This window comes from Aptenodytes forsteri, unplaced genomic scaffold, assembly GCF_000699145.1.
Source record: "Aptenodytes forsteri isolate BGI_AS27 unplaced genomic scaffold, ASM69914v1 Scaffold55, whole genome shotgun sequence".
NCBI lineage: Eukaryota > Metazoa > Chordata > Aves > Sphenisciformes > Spheniscidae > Aptenodytes > Aptenodytes forsteri.
This window is the reverse complement of record NW_008796063.1, coordinates 9737974-9754776: the sequence shown is the minus strand read 5'-3', so window position 1 is coordinate 9754776 and position 16803 is coordinate 9737974. Positions and strand designations below refer to the sequence as shown.

The 16803-nt window shown below is 51.1% G+C and overlaps 2 protein-coding genes across 2 annotated transcripts; one reads left to right on the top strand and one right to left on the bottom strand.

Moving 5' to 3' along the window:
• The first annotated feature begins 171 nt into the window (after nt 1–171).
• Nucleotides 172–11692, top strand: TOP3A (topoisomerase (DNA) III alpha). The gene is made up of 19 exons (XM_009286457.2): nt 172–420; nt 1621–1680; nt 2104–2177; nt 2783–2858; nt 3604–3712; nt 4039–4182; nt 4717–4887; nt 5111–5211; nt 5349–5423; nt 5543–5625; nt 5745–5952; nt 6127–6312; nt 6751–6880; nt 7293–7406; nt 7487–7652; nt 8088–8231; nt 8524–8646; nt 8934–9664; nt 10753–11692. Exons 1-19 carry the CDS (start codon nt 235–237, stop codon nt 10929–10931), a joined length of 3060 nt encoding a protein of 1019 aa, XP_009284732.1. The 5' UTR covers nt 172–234; the 3' UTR covers nt 10932–11692.
• A 1192-nt stretch (nt 11693–12884) lies between these two features.
• On the bottom strand, nt 12885–16515 carry MIEF2 (mitochondrial elongation factor 2). Its single transcript, XM_009286589.1, has 3 exons — nt 16510–16515; nt 16212–16389; nt 12885–15344 (listed from the first exon to the last, which is right to left on the bottom strand). Exons 1-3 carry the CDS (start codon nt 16513–16515, stop codon nt 14290–14292), a joined length of 1239 nt encoding a protein of 412 aa, XP_009284864.1. The 3' UTR covers nt 12885–14289.
• Nucleotides 16516–16803: the final 288 nt, after the last annotated feature.

Genomic DNA, 16803 nt, shown 5'->3' with positions numbered 1-16803 from the left:
GGGGGGAGAAGCCTTCTCCAGTTCCGTGCAGCTGTGAGGTGGCTGCGCCGCAAATGGTGCCGGGGCAGCCGGGCAGAGGATGCCCTGGGCCCTCCCGGGGTCTCCGGTTAAAGGCTGACCAGGGCCGTGCGGGGGACATTCAGCGATCGCTCTCCATCCTCGGCAGGATCCGGCCACAGGGCAAGGACACAGCAGCATGCCTTGGCCCCGCGGGAGCTGTCACCGTCTCCTGTAATGAACTTCCAAGTGAGGCTCTTTGCTAGCTGCAGGGTCAGGATGCTGCCGCAGCCCTGGCGTCTCTTCTCCCGGGCTGCGGAGGATATGGCATTGCAGAGGATCCGGAAGGTCCTGTGCGTGGCTGAGAAGAACGATGCTGCCCGAGGGATTGCAGATCTGCTCTCCAACAGCAGGATGCGACGGGTAGGAATACACCACAGCTCCTTACCGCTTCCTGATACGCGTACAGGTCTGGCTTGGCTGGCCGGAGAGGGTCAGCTCACCAGGACCACTGTGCAGCACAGTCCTGGTCTCGGGTGTAGTCTGTGTCTTGTATGGTAGCCCCAGCCCCTTTTGCAGAGCTCGGCATGGGCAGTTCACATCAGCATGTGCAACATCTCGCCCTGTTTTTATCTCGGGCCGCTTCTGACCGCGCGAGGGTACAAGAACGGCTTGCTTTTGTGGAGAAACACCACTTGCCCAAATGTGTTTGGGAGTCTTGGGCCCCTTTTCCTTGTGACTTAAATCCTGTTGGAGTTTAGCTCCCCAAGCTGCGCTCCCTCTGCCCGGACTGCCTTCTCCGGGCACTGAGCTCCGCAGCGAGGGCTCCCTGTGTCGTTCCTAGCTTTGCAGTGTACGCGAAAAGCTTCAGGAACTGAAACCATCTGTTGGCATGCACTTCCCTGTCAAAAAGCACCGCTTCTGCAGCACCAGCAGGTGTCACGGGGCTTACTGAAGTTCACATAATAAAGCAAAGATGGTCTGTGGTTTGGAGAAGAGGAGTTCAAAGATCTCTCCTCTCTGCTGCTTTGTTTTGTGACCTTTAATGGCTTGCATACTTGGTATTTCCAAGCTAAGGAACTAGAAGGTGCTTCTAGACCAGAATTATATTTGAATGGAAGGTGTTACTGTGAACCTGAGCGCTGACAGTCCCAATCGAGGAAGATACTGTCCTGCTTCTGTAGAAAAGGCAGCAAATACCCAATCTAGAAACTTCCATGAGTCTCAGTTAGGTGGTGGGTACTCTTGGGGACCCAGAGCTGGCACACTAATTGTCGTTTGGAGCAGGACAGTTGTTTGTCAGGAATATAATTGGCCAGCCCCATTAAACACATCTGTTCTTCGGTGTTTGTTGTCGCTATCCATGGGGTGATAACCCTGGCATCCCCTTCAGGCATGGTTTAAAATACTCTTACATCGGAAAGCACCACTTCAGCGTCTCCATAAACGATACAGGCAGTTTCCATTCCCCCTACCTTGCCTTTCTGTTTTGGCTACAGTACCTGGCGTTCACTCGCCCCGTGCTTCTCTGTGCTCTGCCATAACAGCGTGTATAAAGCGGGGCGGAACGCGTTTGGTTTCTATTAGGAGCCAGAAGCTCAGCAACTTTCCTTTTCCTTCTAGCGAGAAGGGTTTTCCAAGTTCAACAAGATCTACGAATACGACTACCAGATGTTTGGCCAGGTAGAGTTTCCTTTTGTTCTACTGCTGGATTAGAGAAGTGCAAAATACTAATTATTAAAAGCCGTTTGTCAGAAGTTAGGAAACACATTTCCAGTGACGGGGACATTTTGTCCAAAGATGAGGAAAAGTCAGATGTTCTTTTCTTGGCTCAACCACTGACTTGTTTTGTTGCTTTAAGTCTTTCAACTTTGTGGTTTTATATCAGTCAAAAATATGTTGCTATTTAGAATTGGGAGCTTCCTACAAAAATGGAGGGATAAGGCCATAGATTTAGCTGTCAGTAGAGAGAAGAGCTTGTTACGATGTATTAGCAGGAGGGAGGCGTCACTGACTGCGTAAACCGAGAACTGCACCAAGATCTTGGGGCTCTGGGTAGTTTTTAGCAAACGATGGGCACTAATTACCTTGCTCTGTCTCTTGCAGAACGTTACTATGGTGATGACATCCGTGTCAGGACACTTACTGGCTCATGATTTTAAGCTGCCGTTTCGCAAATGGTTAGTACTTGGTACCCCCTCGCAGGAAGGGGGGCTGTCATCTTCTGCTCTCAACCCTGAGCTGAGCGGGGCACTGCGAGTTCGAAGACTGGGGAGCAGGGAGGGACTCTGACGCTGCGTGCAGAGCAGGGTGATGAGTACCGAATTTTATACAGAATAGCTAAAACATTGCTTCAAATTACTGTCTTCAGAGCGCTAAAAAACCCCGAAGTCATAATACTGGTTAAAATGCATTGAGGCAGACCCAAGGAGTTAAACTGATTCCAAAACCTGATTGATGTTTTGTGTTCTTTGTTCAATTAGGGGTTGTCCTGGGAAGCGAGGCGCTTTCTCTGTCTTCCCTCCCCTTTGTTCTCTGTGCTTGAAATAAGAGGAGTTGCTTGTTTAGGGCTGCCTTCCAGATTTGCTGTTTTCTCTGGTTGCTTTTTGTTTCTATTGCTTTTAAGTGTAACTCGGCGTTTCACGTGAACCCTTAAGTTGTCTAAGATGAGGCCCGTAATAAAATATATTATTAATTCCGGTTTTTGAACAGCACTTCCTCGCAAGTGTCTCACAACGTAAGTTTGAGTTTTTGTTACGCACACTGTTTATCCTCTGTTTACCAGGCATAGCTGCAACCCTCTAGCTCTTTTTGATGCTGAAATTGAGAAATACTGCCCTGAAAATTACGTGGATATCAAGGTAAGTTGTTTCTAAGAGTTTCCCTGAATCTCTGAGTTCAGAGGTTAGTTCTACAAATATTGTCTCAGACAGGAGGAGGATTGTACCTTTGTCCTTAACGTCTAAGTTCTAGAGTTTAGCAAATTCCTCCTGCATTTCCTAGGACTATGCGTGCTGTTCATTTGTGACATTGAACATCTCCTGCTCATGCACAATTAGTGCGGTAAAGGAACAACTACTTTGCAAAAAGTAGAAATGTTTTTTCCAACAAGGTGGAATTGATAATTGCGTCTCAATTTTACAAAAAAATTGTCCTTAACGTCTAAGTTCTAGAGTTTAGCAAATTCCTCCTGCATTTCCTAGGACTATGCGTGCTGTTCATTTGTGACATTGAACATCTCCTGCTCATGCACAATTAGTGCGGTAAAGGAACAACTACTTTGCAAAAAGTAGAAATGTTTTTTCCAACAAGGTGGAATTGGTAATTGCGTCTCAATTTTACAAAAAAAAAAAGACATTTTCAGAAAACAGGCTGTGGTACAATCCGATCCGAGCCATGCTTTCTAACAGTTAGATGTAAATAAATGACTCAGTTCTTTTGAAAGCTGCCTAATCTCATGAGAGACACAATTACAAGATGTTATTGCAACAATCTATCTCTATGGATACACGTTGCATTTCATGTTCAGTTAGTGAGTCATTCTAAAATTAAATGATAAAGCAAGTGGCCTGGTATGTCTCACTCGGCGTTGTTTTCTCATCTCAGAAAACCCTTGAACGAGAAGTCCAGCAGTGCCAAGCTCTGGTGATCTGGACTGACTGTGATCGAGAAGGGGAGAACATCGGCTTTGAGATAATTCACGTTTGCAAAGCTGGTGCGTAGAGCATCTTCTGCATCAATCCGAGTTCCAATAAAGTGCTGATTTAACAGGTATCGCTGCGCTGAGATCTCGTAACAGAGGCGTATTCTTAATCTTGCTGTGTCCGGGTTAAATATGTTGACTGTAGTTCTGATAAACATGTGGCTCTGATACACCAGAAATACGTTCAGCTACTGGAAAGCTATAGAACAGGTTGACAGCATACTCTTTCGAAGACAGCTGTTCATTAGTTGCTCCTTTCCGTTGGTGTTTGAGTCGCTCTTTGGTTTGTTTGTTTTTTTTTTTTTTGTCGTTTGGTTTTTTGTGTGTGTGTCTGACAGTAAAGCCAAACCTCCGGGTTTTCCGAGCCCGTTTTTCAGAGATTACGCTTCATGCTGTCAGAACAGCCTGCGAGAACCTCACCCAGCCGGATCAAAAAACGAGCGATGCCGTTGACGTCAGGCAGGAGCTGGACCTCAGGATAGGTACGTAAACATGCGCTGGAGGTGAGAGCAGGCTGCTAGGCCTGACTGCTGCATGCTCGCTTCCCTTTAGTAGAGGTGTAAGAGTGTGGTAGGTAGGCAGGGGACAGCGTTGTTATCAGTGTATAGCTTATTGTCTATAAATACTTGAACTCCCTTAGACTGCTGTACGAAGGAGATAGCCATCCATCAGGCTCTTCCTCGCTTCTCGTCTAAGCACATTGAATGCACACTGTTAAAGCCCAGCAAGCGATGTTTAGAAATCATCTGTTACATCTCAACACAAGACAGAAATGCCCGCTGTAGTGTCGTAAATCGGATTTTTAGATCAGATACAACTAAATCACATCTCGTGTTTTACTGGAAACATGCTCTTTGAAGCAAACGTTACGTTTATAGCTCATGCAGCAGTGACAGGCTTCTGCAACTTCTAGTGTTAAAGTTAATACTCGGAGTATTAAAAAGAACCATCTGGAGTGTTGTGATTATCCTCCAATGTTGTATTATTCAGTCCTGCTGTCCGTTTTGTTTTCTCAGGTGCTGCCTTCACCAGATTCCAGACACTGAGGCTCCGGAAGATCTTCCCTGATATTTTAGCAGACCAGCTGATCAGCTATGGTAGCTGCCAGTTCCCAACGCTGGGGTTTGTAGTTGAACGCTTTAAAGCCATCCAGGCCTTTGTTCCTGAAGCCTTCTATAAAATAAAAGGTACGCTTGGGGAAAGTGAGTCCTGGGCTCCACCTTAAAGGGCTTAACGTGTTTAGAAAGGAAAAACGTCAGGGCGACAAACAAACAATGCTGCAGAGATGGTTTCCTCTTTGCCGTGACCACTAAGCAGGACTGAAAGGTTTCCCAATCGTGTGGCCCCACTGCCTCTGCTGTATTTCCATTGTATTACTACTATATCGCTCAGATCTGTTGTTCAACGCAGTGACACATGACCATGACGATGGCAGTGTGGTCTTCAACTGGAAGAGGAACCGGCTCTTTAATCACACAGCGTGCCTAGTCCTTTACCAGATGTGTATGGAGGTAGGAAAGCTTGTAAATAGTTGTATAATCCAGTATCAGCCAAACATTTCCCGCACCTGTCTCGCTCAAGACGTTTAAAGAACAGTTTGTGTAAACTCTTAAAGGAGATTTTGCATTTTTGCTTAATCTGTGTTTAGGATCCAGTAGCAACTGTTGTTGAGGTTGTGAGCAAGCCAAAGAGCAAATGGAGGCCCCTGCCCCTGGACACTGTGGTATGTTTGAACTATGCTGAAAGGACTTATCTGAAGGAAGCTTTGAACAGATATTTTACTCACCACTCTGAATTATGCGCAAATACATTTTTTTTTTCCTCTGGCTCTTCCCAACGCAGGAACTTGAGAAGTTGGCTTCCCGCAAACTGAAAATAAACGCAAAGGAAACCATGAGAATAGCAGAAAAACTCTATACTCAAGGGTAAGAAAGCAAGACTTGGCTTGGTAAACTTAATTCTTCCAAAAATAAATGGCCTTTAGTCCAAAGTGGGAAGCATCTTGGAGCACCTCTTAAAGTGCTTTTCTGTCTTTCTTCTTAAGGTTCATTAGCTACCCCCGAACTGAGACCAACATTTTCCCCAAGGAGCTGAACCTCTCTGCCTTAGTACAACAGCAAACACAGGACCCAAGCTGGGGAGCATTTGCACAGAGGATTTTGGATCAGGGTGGGCCGACCCCTCGGAGTGGAACCAAATCAGATCAGGCTCACCCTCCCATTCACCCCACAAAATACACTGCTAACCTGCAGGTGAGTTTAACAAGGGCAGAGGTAACCGGATGGTTTGTATTGCTTGATAAATAAAGATAGAAGTCTTAATAATACGGTCATTAGCACAGCATCCTCACCTGAGATCTCACTAATATTTCTTGACATCTCATTAACACAGGAGGACACTGACCCTTTTTTACTGTTTGATATTAGGGCAATGAGCAGAGACTGTATGAATTCATTGTGCGCCATTTTTTGGCTTGCTGCTCTCAAGATGCCAAGGGACAGGAAACAACTGTGGAGATCGACATTGCTAACGAGCGGTTCATTGCTCAAGGACTAATGATCCTGGCCCGAAATTATCTGGAAGTCTATCCTTACGAGAAGTGGAGTGATAAGGTAATACTCTTGAATAACGTAGATGGGGGAGGCTAAAGTACCTGGAGTTTAAAATAGCACTTCACTGCCAACTTCAGACCCCTCTACAGAACATCCTTTGACAATTTCTGGCCCGCTGGCTGTTTTACTCAGAGCCATCTCTGCTGAAAACCCGTGCAGCTTTATTGTGCCAGCTTTGGATAGATTCTTCCCCTTCCGACACCACAGCAGAGACCATACAGGGCTGTGGGGTTGACTTTACTCGCCAAGTGGAGCTGCAATTGCTATTCCGTGATCTCTCTGGCAGCTCATTACTGGCTAATCCTGAGGACCCTGAGACTGGATCTCCTCCAGAACGGGGTGCTGCTCTATTACTGCACTGGCCTGCTGTTAGTGTGACATTTTGTCTTCAGTGAATGGACCAGAAGGCAGTTTCAAAGAGATTCTCCTTCCCTTCAGGTTATCCCACTGTATCAGAAAGGGTCTCGCTTTCAGCCCACTACAGTGGAGATGGTGGATGGGGAAACCAGCCCTCCATTGCTCCTCACAGAAGCGGATCTCATTGCTCTCATGGAGAAACATGGCATTGGTCAGTATTGGCAGCATGGCCTCTCGCTCTTGGGAGAGCTTTGTTCATAAGCTTCTCAACTTCTCTAACACCAGTTCTGTCCCACCCTCAGAGTAGGGAATTCTCTAAGTGTCACTTCAGATAAGAAATCACTTAAATGTACAGAACAAAGGGATAGTAGAGACCTGCGGGCGAAGTCCAGAGATCCTGAGGAGTCTGCAGAGTGCCTTCAATAGCTAGGGAGATGGGCAATTTAGGGTCCAGGGTGTGCCTGCCAGCACCTTGTTGGCCTCAGTGCCAGCGGGACATGAGGGCAGTGCTGCTCCCAACCATAAGTTGTCTTCCTGTCCCTTTAGCACCTTGCACTCTGCACTAGGCACAGGGGAAAATCACTTCTTGGCACCTAATTGGACTAACAACTGTCTGCTTTCAGGGACTGACGCCACTCACGCTGAGCACATTGAGACGATTAAGACGCGGATGTACGTGGGCCTTACAGCCGATCAGCGGTTCCTCCCAGGCCACCTGGGCATGGGGCTGGTTGAAGGTAAGGGCAGCGCCCGTTAGGAAGGTGGCAGGTTCCTTACTTGCTCCCTCCTTTTGCTTACCACGCAGTATGTTCCTCAGGCTATGATTCCATGGGCTACGAGATGTCCAAGCCTGACCTTCGAGCTGAGCTGGAGGCTGATCTGAAACTGATCTGTGAGGGAAAGAAAGACAAGTCTGCAGTGTTGCAGCAGCAGGTCCAAAAGTACAAGCAAGTCTTCATCGAAGCTGTGGCCAGAGCCAACAAGTGAGTCCTGTCTTTGCCCTCTTCGGTTTGCTTTGCTGCTTCTGGGAGGTACTGGCTTCTCATCTGGGGCTCAGCCTGGAGTGGGATCCTGTCACACTCTTTCCCTGGAGCTCTGCCCAGTGCGTGTAGGCATTTGGATGGGAAGGGATGACTCGCAGCCTGGCACACTGTCATGAGTTGGCGCCAACTAACTGCTCATCTTGGTTTAAACCCTTAAGATTAAATTCAGAGCTGGCTGAAGGAGATGGCAACGTGCACTGACCTCTTTCATGTTGTACCCACCCCTAGCCTGTTCCAGAGGCGTGGTGCTGAATCAACGTACTCGTGGAGAAGCTCAGAGGGGCTGTGTGGAGGGCAGCAGGCGCTAATTCACTGCAGTGCCTGATTGCTCTTTGCAGAGTCGACACACGGGATGCTCTGCTTGTTTCTTTATAGGTTGGACCAGGCCCTGGCTCAGTATTTTGGAGAAGCCACAGAAATTGCAGAGCAAGAGGAGGTCTACCCAGCAATGCCCGTGTCCGTTCGGAAGTGTCCGCAGTGCAACAACGACATGGTCCTGAAGACCAAGAAGAACGGCGGGTTGGTGATCTTCCCTGTTGTAGAAAGTAGCCTTCTGCGTTGGTTTGTGTTTTTCTAGGCGTTGTTCGTTTACCTCCCCTCTGCAGCAAGCACGAAAACTTGGGCTGCAGCTAGCTAACTCCACCAGCTACATAAAGCCGTGTGGACTCAGCTGAACCTCTCTCTCAAGTACCTATTTGCCCTTAAAATTTGTTGTTTTGACAGTTTCTGACAGCTGAGAAGACGGGAGAACAGGCCACTGACTGTCTTGACTTTGCCTCTTCCTCATCCGGTGCCTTTGTTCCCACGACAGGTTCTATCTCAGCTGCACGGGCTATCCGGCTTGTAAAACCGCAGCCTGGTTTCCTGATTTCGTGCTGGACGTGGCCAGGGACGAGAGCGTCTGTGCTGTGTGTAAACCGCATCCAGTTCACAGGTAGGTCGTGCCAGTTATCCCTTGGGGAAATGCAGCCCCTCAGACATTACGTGTTTAGCCGTCGGGGCCAGCGACTTCCATGGGCTAGGCTGGGCAACCATTTTCTGTTCTAGTCTTGGAAAGGTGGAGCAGCACTCTCATGGCTTGGGGATAGAAAGAAGAGGGGCTGGGGAAACCAGTGTAAGCACAGCAGAACTTAAGAAAAAAAAAAAAATCAGGTCCAAATCGATGTCTGTTGGTGAGGAGTTATATGAACTGGGAGACTTTCATCCTTCCTTTCCTTTTAGACTGAAGTTTAAATTCAAGAGAGGCAGTGTTCCACCCGTGATGCCCCTGGAGTTTGTTGGTTGTATCGGAGGCTGTGATGAGATGCTAATAGAGCTCTTGGACCTGAAGTATTTACACAGGTCGTCCCAACCCGCATCGTCAGGCAGCCAGCAAGCTAATCACTTGCAGGTCAGCAACTCCTTTAACAGAGCTAGTGGTGAAAACAGGCACGTGAGGGGGACCACAAACCTGGCACCGGGACATCTACTCTCCTTGAGCTCAACGAGAGCCCCCAGGCCTGCACCTCCAGCTGCTCCAGATGATGGGAACAACACGGTGGTGTGCAACTGCGGGAATGAAGCCCTGCTGTTAACGGTGCGCAAGGAAGGGCCCAATCAAGGCAGGCAGTTTTACAAATGCAGCGCCAGCACCTGCAACTTTTTTCTCTGGGCTGATCAGCAGTCGGAGGACAGAAGCAACGGGGCTCCGCGGGGCCCTGCGCTGCCCCAGCCCTTTGCAGGAAGGGGCCCAGCAGGATTTCGGCGCCCAGGAGGAGGGAGAGGCCCAGAGCTCTTTGGAAGCAACAGCTCCGATTCAGGAGGCGGCACAGTCTGCAAGTGCAACCAGCCAGCCGTCACGCGCACCGTCCAAAAGGACGGGCCCAACAAAGGGCGGCAGTTCCACACCTGCTCTAAACCCCGAGAGCAGCAGTGCGGCTTCTTCCAGTGGGCAGATGAAAACGTGGCACCAGGTAAGGCTGGGCTTGGGGTGAGACGCAAGGGTTGGAGGCTGTTCTTGAAGCTAAACTGAACACACTTACACACGCGTAATGCTACCACAGCGTGACGGCTCTTGTAGCAACTCATATGTTTAACAGACTTCAGGTTTGTCTTTAGAACATCTGTCAGCAGCGTTATAGCATTTCAAATATAACAACCGAGTCTGGCTTACCTTCCCAAGTGCTAGCAGGATATGTCCTCGTAGCACACATCTGCTGAGCTCCGAGCAGGATGCTTTGCTTCTACATGCAGTAAGCTTGAGCGTCTGTCCGTGACTCATTGGATAAAGCCCAGCACTCTTTCAAACAGTCTCTTCGGGAATTTGTCCTCCCAAATTACGGTGCTCAGCTTTGTGAGAGCTGTTACCGACTTGGCACAGAGTCGAAGCAGCGGCACCACTTTTGGAGGTCTTAAACCCCATTCTGTCACGCCAGGGGAACCTGCTACTCCCTCTGCCCTAGTTCAGGAATGCAGTGAAAGGCCAAGTCTGAAGCTTTGATCAGAGCTGAGAAACTTGAGTGTGGCTGCTGTGGAAAAATGCTGAAAACAAGTACCCATAAAAAAAAAAAAATCAATGCTGAAAACAAGTACCCATAAAAAAAAAAAACAAAAACAAAATAAGGATGCGAAAGAAAGAGCACTAACACAAAGGGACAGTAAGCAAAGTACAGAGGTGGAGATGTGGTCTGAGAGAGATCTTCAACACTGGCCTCCTCCTCCTCCTTAGACGTTTGGGCCTAAAGGGGTAGAATCAAGTTTTCAAAACTATTTAAAAAAACAAGTTTTCCTCTGGCACGTTTTGTTGTTTCTGCTTCAGCTGTAGACCAGAGCATGCAACCAGGCAGATCAGTTTCCCCTGTCCCGTTCCTGCATTTCTCTAATGCTGCAAGACAACTGGGTAACATTTAACTGTTTAGACAAATCTGAAGCAAGTGTCGTTTCAGGAATAATCCGAGAGGCTAGGATAGTAAAATCCTTGATCTGCCGTTTTGAACTTCTCTTCTGTTTCTCACCTACTTGTATTTTCAAAGGTACTTAAATGCAAGTTGTTTCTCTCTAGGGCCTTCTGGAGATGTCTCTTTGAACCACTTTGGGACCAGTGGTTACTCAGGAGGGTTTGGAAGTAAAGCCAAGAGACCAAGCAGTCTCTCCCCAGGAGCCACTGCCAAGAAACCACGGACCTGTAGCATTTGCCACCAGCCTGGCCACACTAGGAAAACCTGCCCTCAGAACCACTGAGCCTGGCTGGACTTCTCTTGAGAGCCTGAAAGGTCGACGGTTGTGAGCTGCTACAGGAGCAACTGCTGCTGAAAGGAACTGGAGTCTAGAAACGAGTCTGTTGAGTGCTTTCTGGAAGGGCTGGTGGCAGGCTGCTCCTGCCAAGAGATACCATCCTCACGTGTGCATTACGTGCCTGGGCAGCAAGGGTTCAACCAGCTTTGAAAGGTGACTCCACTACTGGTGTCAGCCTTTGTCTTCAGCTGCTCTTCTGCTGAGCAGATTGGGATAGTCTAAACATTTCAAGGAAGCATTTGGAAACTGAATCTGCAGAGAAAAGGGTACTGGATCTATCCCACCCGCAGCTCCCACCGTGGTGGTAGTTGTACAAAGCCTTTGTACGCGAGGAAGAGCTGGATCGTAGCCGCTAGGACAGACGCCAGGGCTGCTTACCTCTTCTCAGTCCCTGGCTTTCCACAGTGTAGAATTTTAAGTTCCCTTCTAAGCTGACGTTTCTTTTTTGTCACAGCGCCGTACCCCTTACCTTGGTTGCCCCTGCCAGTGAAGGAGGCCCAGGTGCAGAGAAGCTGGATCTGGCGCTTGCCCCGAAAGGGAAGCTCCGCTGCCGCGCTCGGGAAAAGCCTTCATTTTAGACGGTTCCTGAATTTGAAACTGAGTTCTTCCTCAAACCTTGAGACGTGTCTCTGTGATGCTGCTAGCTAATGCAAGTTATTTTTGTCAAACTAATAAGTTTCTTATTAAAAGATTATTTAATTTTTAAATTTGATACAGTGACATCTTAACTCTGCCTTATTATTTCTTCCTACTCAAAATAGTTAAGCTATTACTGTAAAAGCATCCACCCAAATCTTGCTCTTTCCACTCACTCATTGGAACAATACAGAAGCTTTCTTGGCAGAAGCTCCCCGCAGTTATTCAGAAGTGAGGGGTAGGGAAAGTGGTTTTATCTCACCAGCTGCATCTGCTGTAGCGTTGCTGCCCAGGGACAGCCAGACAGCTGGCTGAACTGAAGGGAGGTTCTGTTTTCCTGCACTTAGTTTAGACTGAACTCCCTGGGAAGCCAGGCTACCTCCTCCCTCTCTGTTGGGGCTTCCTCTGTACATCAAAGCCAGTAGATCCACAAGATTCCTGTGTCCTCTCCTGCCAGAGGACAGCATTCGGGTTTTTTTCCCCCCCAGGGCCTCCGATGCTGCTCGGGACCCTGTTGCTTTGGGACAGGGAGCGGTTCCCCTGGGTCAGTACTGAGGTGACATGTAGCACAGGGAGCAGCCGGGGTGGGCAGGAGGCTGAAGCACACTCTACAGAGGGTAGCTCGAAGCAGAGGAGGCCCCAGCAGCACGGGTTCGCTTTAAGGTCTGCACGAGAGAGAGAAGAGAGCCTTTAACCCCGCAGCAGTCCATCGCTGTCGGCCCTTGGAGTAAGGTCAGGAGAACTCAGGTTGCATTTCCCTGTACCCCTCACTCCCACGATTAACAGCTGTGGCCTAAAAATACAGACCTGCCAGCTAAAATAACAGGCTTTGTAACGCAATCACTGAGCTGGCGAAAGCACGGCAGAAGCCTGGGCAGCAGCCTCTGAATGGCAACAGCGGCAGCAAAGCATTCGTGTAGCGCACAGGCGGCGGGTTAAGCGTTGCTGATGGCATCAGCCGTTACCAGCTTTACCGGTCTAACCCTGGTCAGCGTTCGGGCAGCTGAGCGGGTTAGAGCTGCTGGGTAAATGGCACAAACTCAGTGTCCGGACGGCTCAACGCAGCCAGGCAGGCGTAGGGGTTTGGAAGAGGAAGAGAAAGGCCTTGCAGGATGGGGTCTCGCCCCCACCGAGCATTCCACGCAGGGGTGGGGGGGACGCCCTGGGCAGCGCTGGATGATTCTCAGGCACGCCACCGCAGCCGGAGGATCGCTTCAGCCCTTATCACAGGAAAGGAGACAAAACAGAGCTGACACAAGAGAACCAGTTTACGCAGGGCAGGTTTATTCTCATCGCTGACACCTGGGAAGTGGTTTGGAGGAACAAACTGAGTAATCTTCAGACTGGGAGGAAAAGCATGAGGTTTTTTTTTTTTCCCTCCCACAAACAAGATGATACCTGTAAAGGAAACTAAACCACAACAGCTGCTCACATTGAAGTCCACAGGATTTCTCCATCTCAACCAGCGTGCAAAACCAGCTCTTCCCATTAAATATAAGAATGTATTCCTTTGCCCTGGGACTACAGCCAGAACCAAAGCCTACTAGCAGCCACTCAAAGGAAAAAAAACAAAACAAAATACCCAAACAAAACATACCTTCTTAATAAAAAGCACAAACCACTTCAGTTCTTGTAAGCGCTCTGCTCAGAGCATCATTCGTGCCCTACTTTCCTGCCCCATACCATGGGGCTCCAGGGGAACAGGACCTCAAGACAGCAGCAACACGTGTGTGAAAAGGTCACTGGACAGGCTGGAAGGGGACGCCGTGGTTCGTTGCAGAGCAGCGAGTACCCGCAGACGGACGCTGGCAGCGACCCACCCGCCGAGGAGGGGACGCACAGCCCTGCTGCAGCCTCCACCAAGGGACCGATACCAGGAGCCTCCCGGGAGTCAGCGGCTCTCTTCCTGCCACCGCCTTTTTCAGGACATCTTCCAGCAAAACACCGCGTGGGACAAGGGCCACAGGGCCCCAGCGCCGTGCTGGAAGCACGCCCCTTCCTCGGGGCAGAGACGATACGGGCAGAACGAAGAGGTAGGGCTGAGCTCACCCCTTTTGGCAGCTGAAAGGGTTTCCAAAGAATAAACCCACGGCCCCGTTTGCCATGGCTGTGCCTTGAAGTGCCCGGACAACCACCCAGGTCGTTGCTTGGGCAATATCCTGCAGACCGATGAGGCTCCCACCCTGTCCCAAAAGCTGGCTGAGGGCATGGCACAGTAAGACCGAGTGGAGACACTGCACCCCGTGGGGTCTGCAGGACACAGCAGCAAGGAACTGCTCCCCTCCAGCTCCAGCTGGTCTCGGAGCACAAGGGAAGCCCAGGAGCTGCGATAGCAGGCTGGGACAGGCAGGGGACACTGGGAACCAGAGACCAAACATGCTTCACATTGGTTCCCGACACCCAGCAGATGGGACTCGCCTGTTGGTACTCGAGGTGCGGGCTGCACTCACCCCGGGTTCAGCAGAGCCTCCCAGCCAAAGGCTCCTTACGCCAACACCCACCTCTGCTCAGGCACGTTTTATTCAGACAGGAAATATTTTTTTTTTCTCATAAAGTGCAAGAACTTTGCCTCTTACTGACTAGTCAACTAGAAGCATCGCAACCCTCACAGCGGGGAGCAGCAGACGGGCAAGGAACATCCTATGTTCGGGAGCTCCCGACGCACCGGTCATTTCTCCTTCAGCAGGAGCTCCGGCTCAGATATGGCCCTGTAGAGCATGAAGCCCATCTCATCGATTTCCTCTTCCAACAGCTCGCAGAAGAGGTTGATTTTGTGGTTGAAATAGGAAGGCAGGACCCCTTCCTCCAGGTAGCTTACCAGCTCCTCAAGCACCTGCTGGAACCTGTCGGCAAGGCTTTCTTCTGCCCAGTCCGAACTGGTGGCACTGAGGTGAAGGACGACGTGGGTCAAGGGGCTGCCGCTCAGTTTGTGCAGGGCGGGATGGCTCTTGCAGATGCCGTTCAGGATGCGGAGGCAGTGCTGTCGAGCCCCGGAGTCGCCGGCATCCAGCTCCTTCACCTTCGAGACCTCTGCCCTATAAAAACTCTCAAGCCACAGGTTTTCCACCAGTCCTTCAGGAGGAGCAGCCAGAAGAACCTTGTCCTCCATTTCCACCACCGGGAAGAGGGTGATGCTCAGCTCGACCTGATCGTGTTTGACTTCCAGCTTCAGCTCCTGGGAGGCCATGACCGGGTGGATGACGCACCCCAGCAGGCTGCCTATGGCAGGCCAGTTGATGGAGGCCACCAGCATCTTGCGGAGGGTCTCGTTGAGCGCGTTGGAGGAGAGGTACCGGCCCACAATAAACCTGTCCCAGGGGCTGCGCCCACGAGGGAAATACTCCAGATCAGTCCTCTTGATCATCCAGTACTGGGGGTTCCTCACCACAGTGTCCTCTCCCGGGATGAGGCTCCAGAGCGTGGCGTCGAGGACCACCGGCAGCATGAGGTTGACGTGGTCGGCCGCCAGAGCCCCGAGGCCGTCGAGCAGGGGACCGCTGAGGAAGAGGCTGCCGAAGGGCAGCTCCGGGCACTTGCTCCGCAGGAAGTTCTGCAGTTGGGCACAGATGCTCCTGGCCAGCTGCGGGGCGAGGGACGCTTGCACCTCGGGCACGGCCAGCTGGCTGCTGTAGTGCGAGAGGAGCTTCTCCTGCAGCGTAAGGCAGCACAGAGGGCTGGATTCGACCCGAGGAGTCTCCGGAGGGGCAGAGCAGACCTCGGGCTCTGTGAGAAGGGGATGGGGCAGAGGGAAGGGAGAAGTCACAGCTCTGAGCAGATCGTCTGCAACCTACTGCAGGAGTTTGCCCTGCCGCAGCCGAGGGGGAGGCGCGAGCTGGGTGCCCAGCCCTCAGCCCACCTCTCTGGAGGCAAGGCTGACCTCGCCAAGAGGGCCACCACCGAGTCATCTGATGTCAACAGCGCTTCTCAGCCAAGGCAGAGCCCAAACTAACCTCAAAACCCGACAGCGCCCGGCCTCGCCCCCCAGCTAGAGATGGGTAAACCAGGCTAAGCACCAGCAGCCGGGCAAGAGACTCCCTGCCAGGGTCCCTACGAGTCTCAGCCCCGCTGAGACTACTCAGGCTGATCCAGCCTGCCCTGACGCCTGCCTGATCGCTCAAGTCCTGCGAACAGTCCCGCTCCGGGTCCGGTATCTCAGGACCTGCCCTGCACCGAGCTGGGCTGCCTTCCCACTTGGAAAAACGCCGTCTTTGTAGGCAGCCGGACAAGGCAGCCTTTTGTCTGCGGCAGCTCCCGAGCGCACCTTCCTCTAGACAGAGCTGACCCAGAAAACGAGCACAGCAGACACCGCTCCAGAAGAAACAAAGCCCTGACAGCCTCCACCACGCCGCGGTGGCCGAGGCGCCCAGGACTGTATCAAAGGTGCCGTTACCGCAGGCGTTGCCTAAAAAGGGGCCGCGGCTCGGGAGCCTCCCAGGAGGGCAGGCTCAATCGGGTCGGCTTTCCGGTCACCGAGCTAAAAATAACGCGGAGCTCCCAGACCGCCGGGAAGAGCGGCACAGCCGGCCCGGAGCACATCAAGGTGATCTTCCCGGCCGCGGCAGGAGCCGGCACGCACACTGCGAGCCTCACCTGGTGCCGGCGGCTGAGCCGGAGAGAGCAGAGGCTCGCTGAGGTCTTCCCTTCTCTGCTTCTTGGGGGGTTTTGGCGTCGCCTTGATCAAGGCCAAGTCCTGCCAGCTCTCCTCCAGGGTCTTCTGCTCAGCTTTGGGATCGCCTTCATCGCGAGGGCTGGTGGCTCGGTCTATCAGCTAGAGGGAAGGAAAACCAGCGTGGACAAGTTATTATCTCTGTACCATTTCCCCATGATTTGATCAAGGCCAAGTCCTGCCAGCTCTCCTCCAGGGTCTTCTGCTCAGCTTTGGGATCGCCTTCATCGCGAGGGCTGGTGGCTCGGTCTATCAGCTAGAGGGAAGGAAAACCAGCGTGGACAAGTTATTATCTCTGTACCATTTCCCCACGGTCACACCCTGAACTAAGCAACAGCCCCGCCCCTCCGGTACACACACACACGGGGAGACACAGCCCCACGCAGGGCTTCTACTAGCAAGAATATACAGTTTAGGGGGCCACAAAGGTGCACGTTTTCTTCCTGCAGGAAAACAGTCAGGTGTCCAAAGGCGAATTAAGCCCAAGGTGCCTTTCTGGATGGGATACTGTATCCC

What these genes read in the sequence shown, in the direction of transcription:
- TOP3A (XM_009286457.2), top strand. Translation starts at nt 235, where the DNA reads ATGAACTTCCAAGTGAGGCTCTTTGCTAGCTGCAGGGTCAGGATGCTG. An exon ending in GAAAAACTCTATACTCAAGG is followed by an intron (nt 5,626 to 5,744) that starts GTAAGAAAGCAA and finishes TTTCTTCTTAAG; the next exon opens with GTTCATTAGCTACCCCCGAA. An exon ending in GGGCATGGGGCTGGTTGAAG is followed by an intron (nt 7,407 to 7,486) that starts GTAAGGGCAGCG and finishes TATGTTCCTCAG; the next exon opens with GCTATGATTCCATGGGCTAC.
- MIEF2 (XM_009286589.1), bottom strand. An exon ending in GGCTCAGCCGCCGGCACCAG is followed by an intron (nt 15,345 to 16,211) that starts GTGAGGCTCGCA and finishes CCCTTCTCACAG; the next exon opens with AGCCCGAGGTCTGCTCTGCC.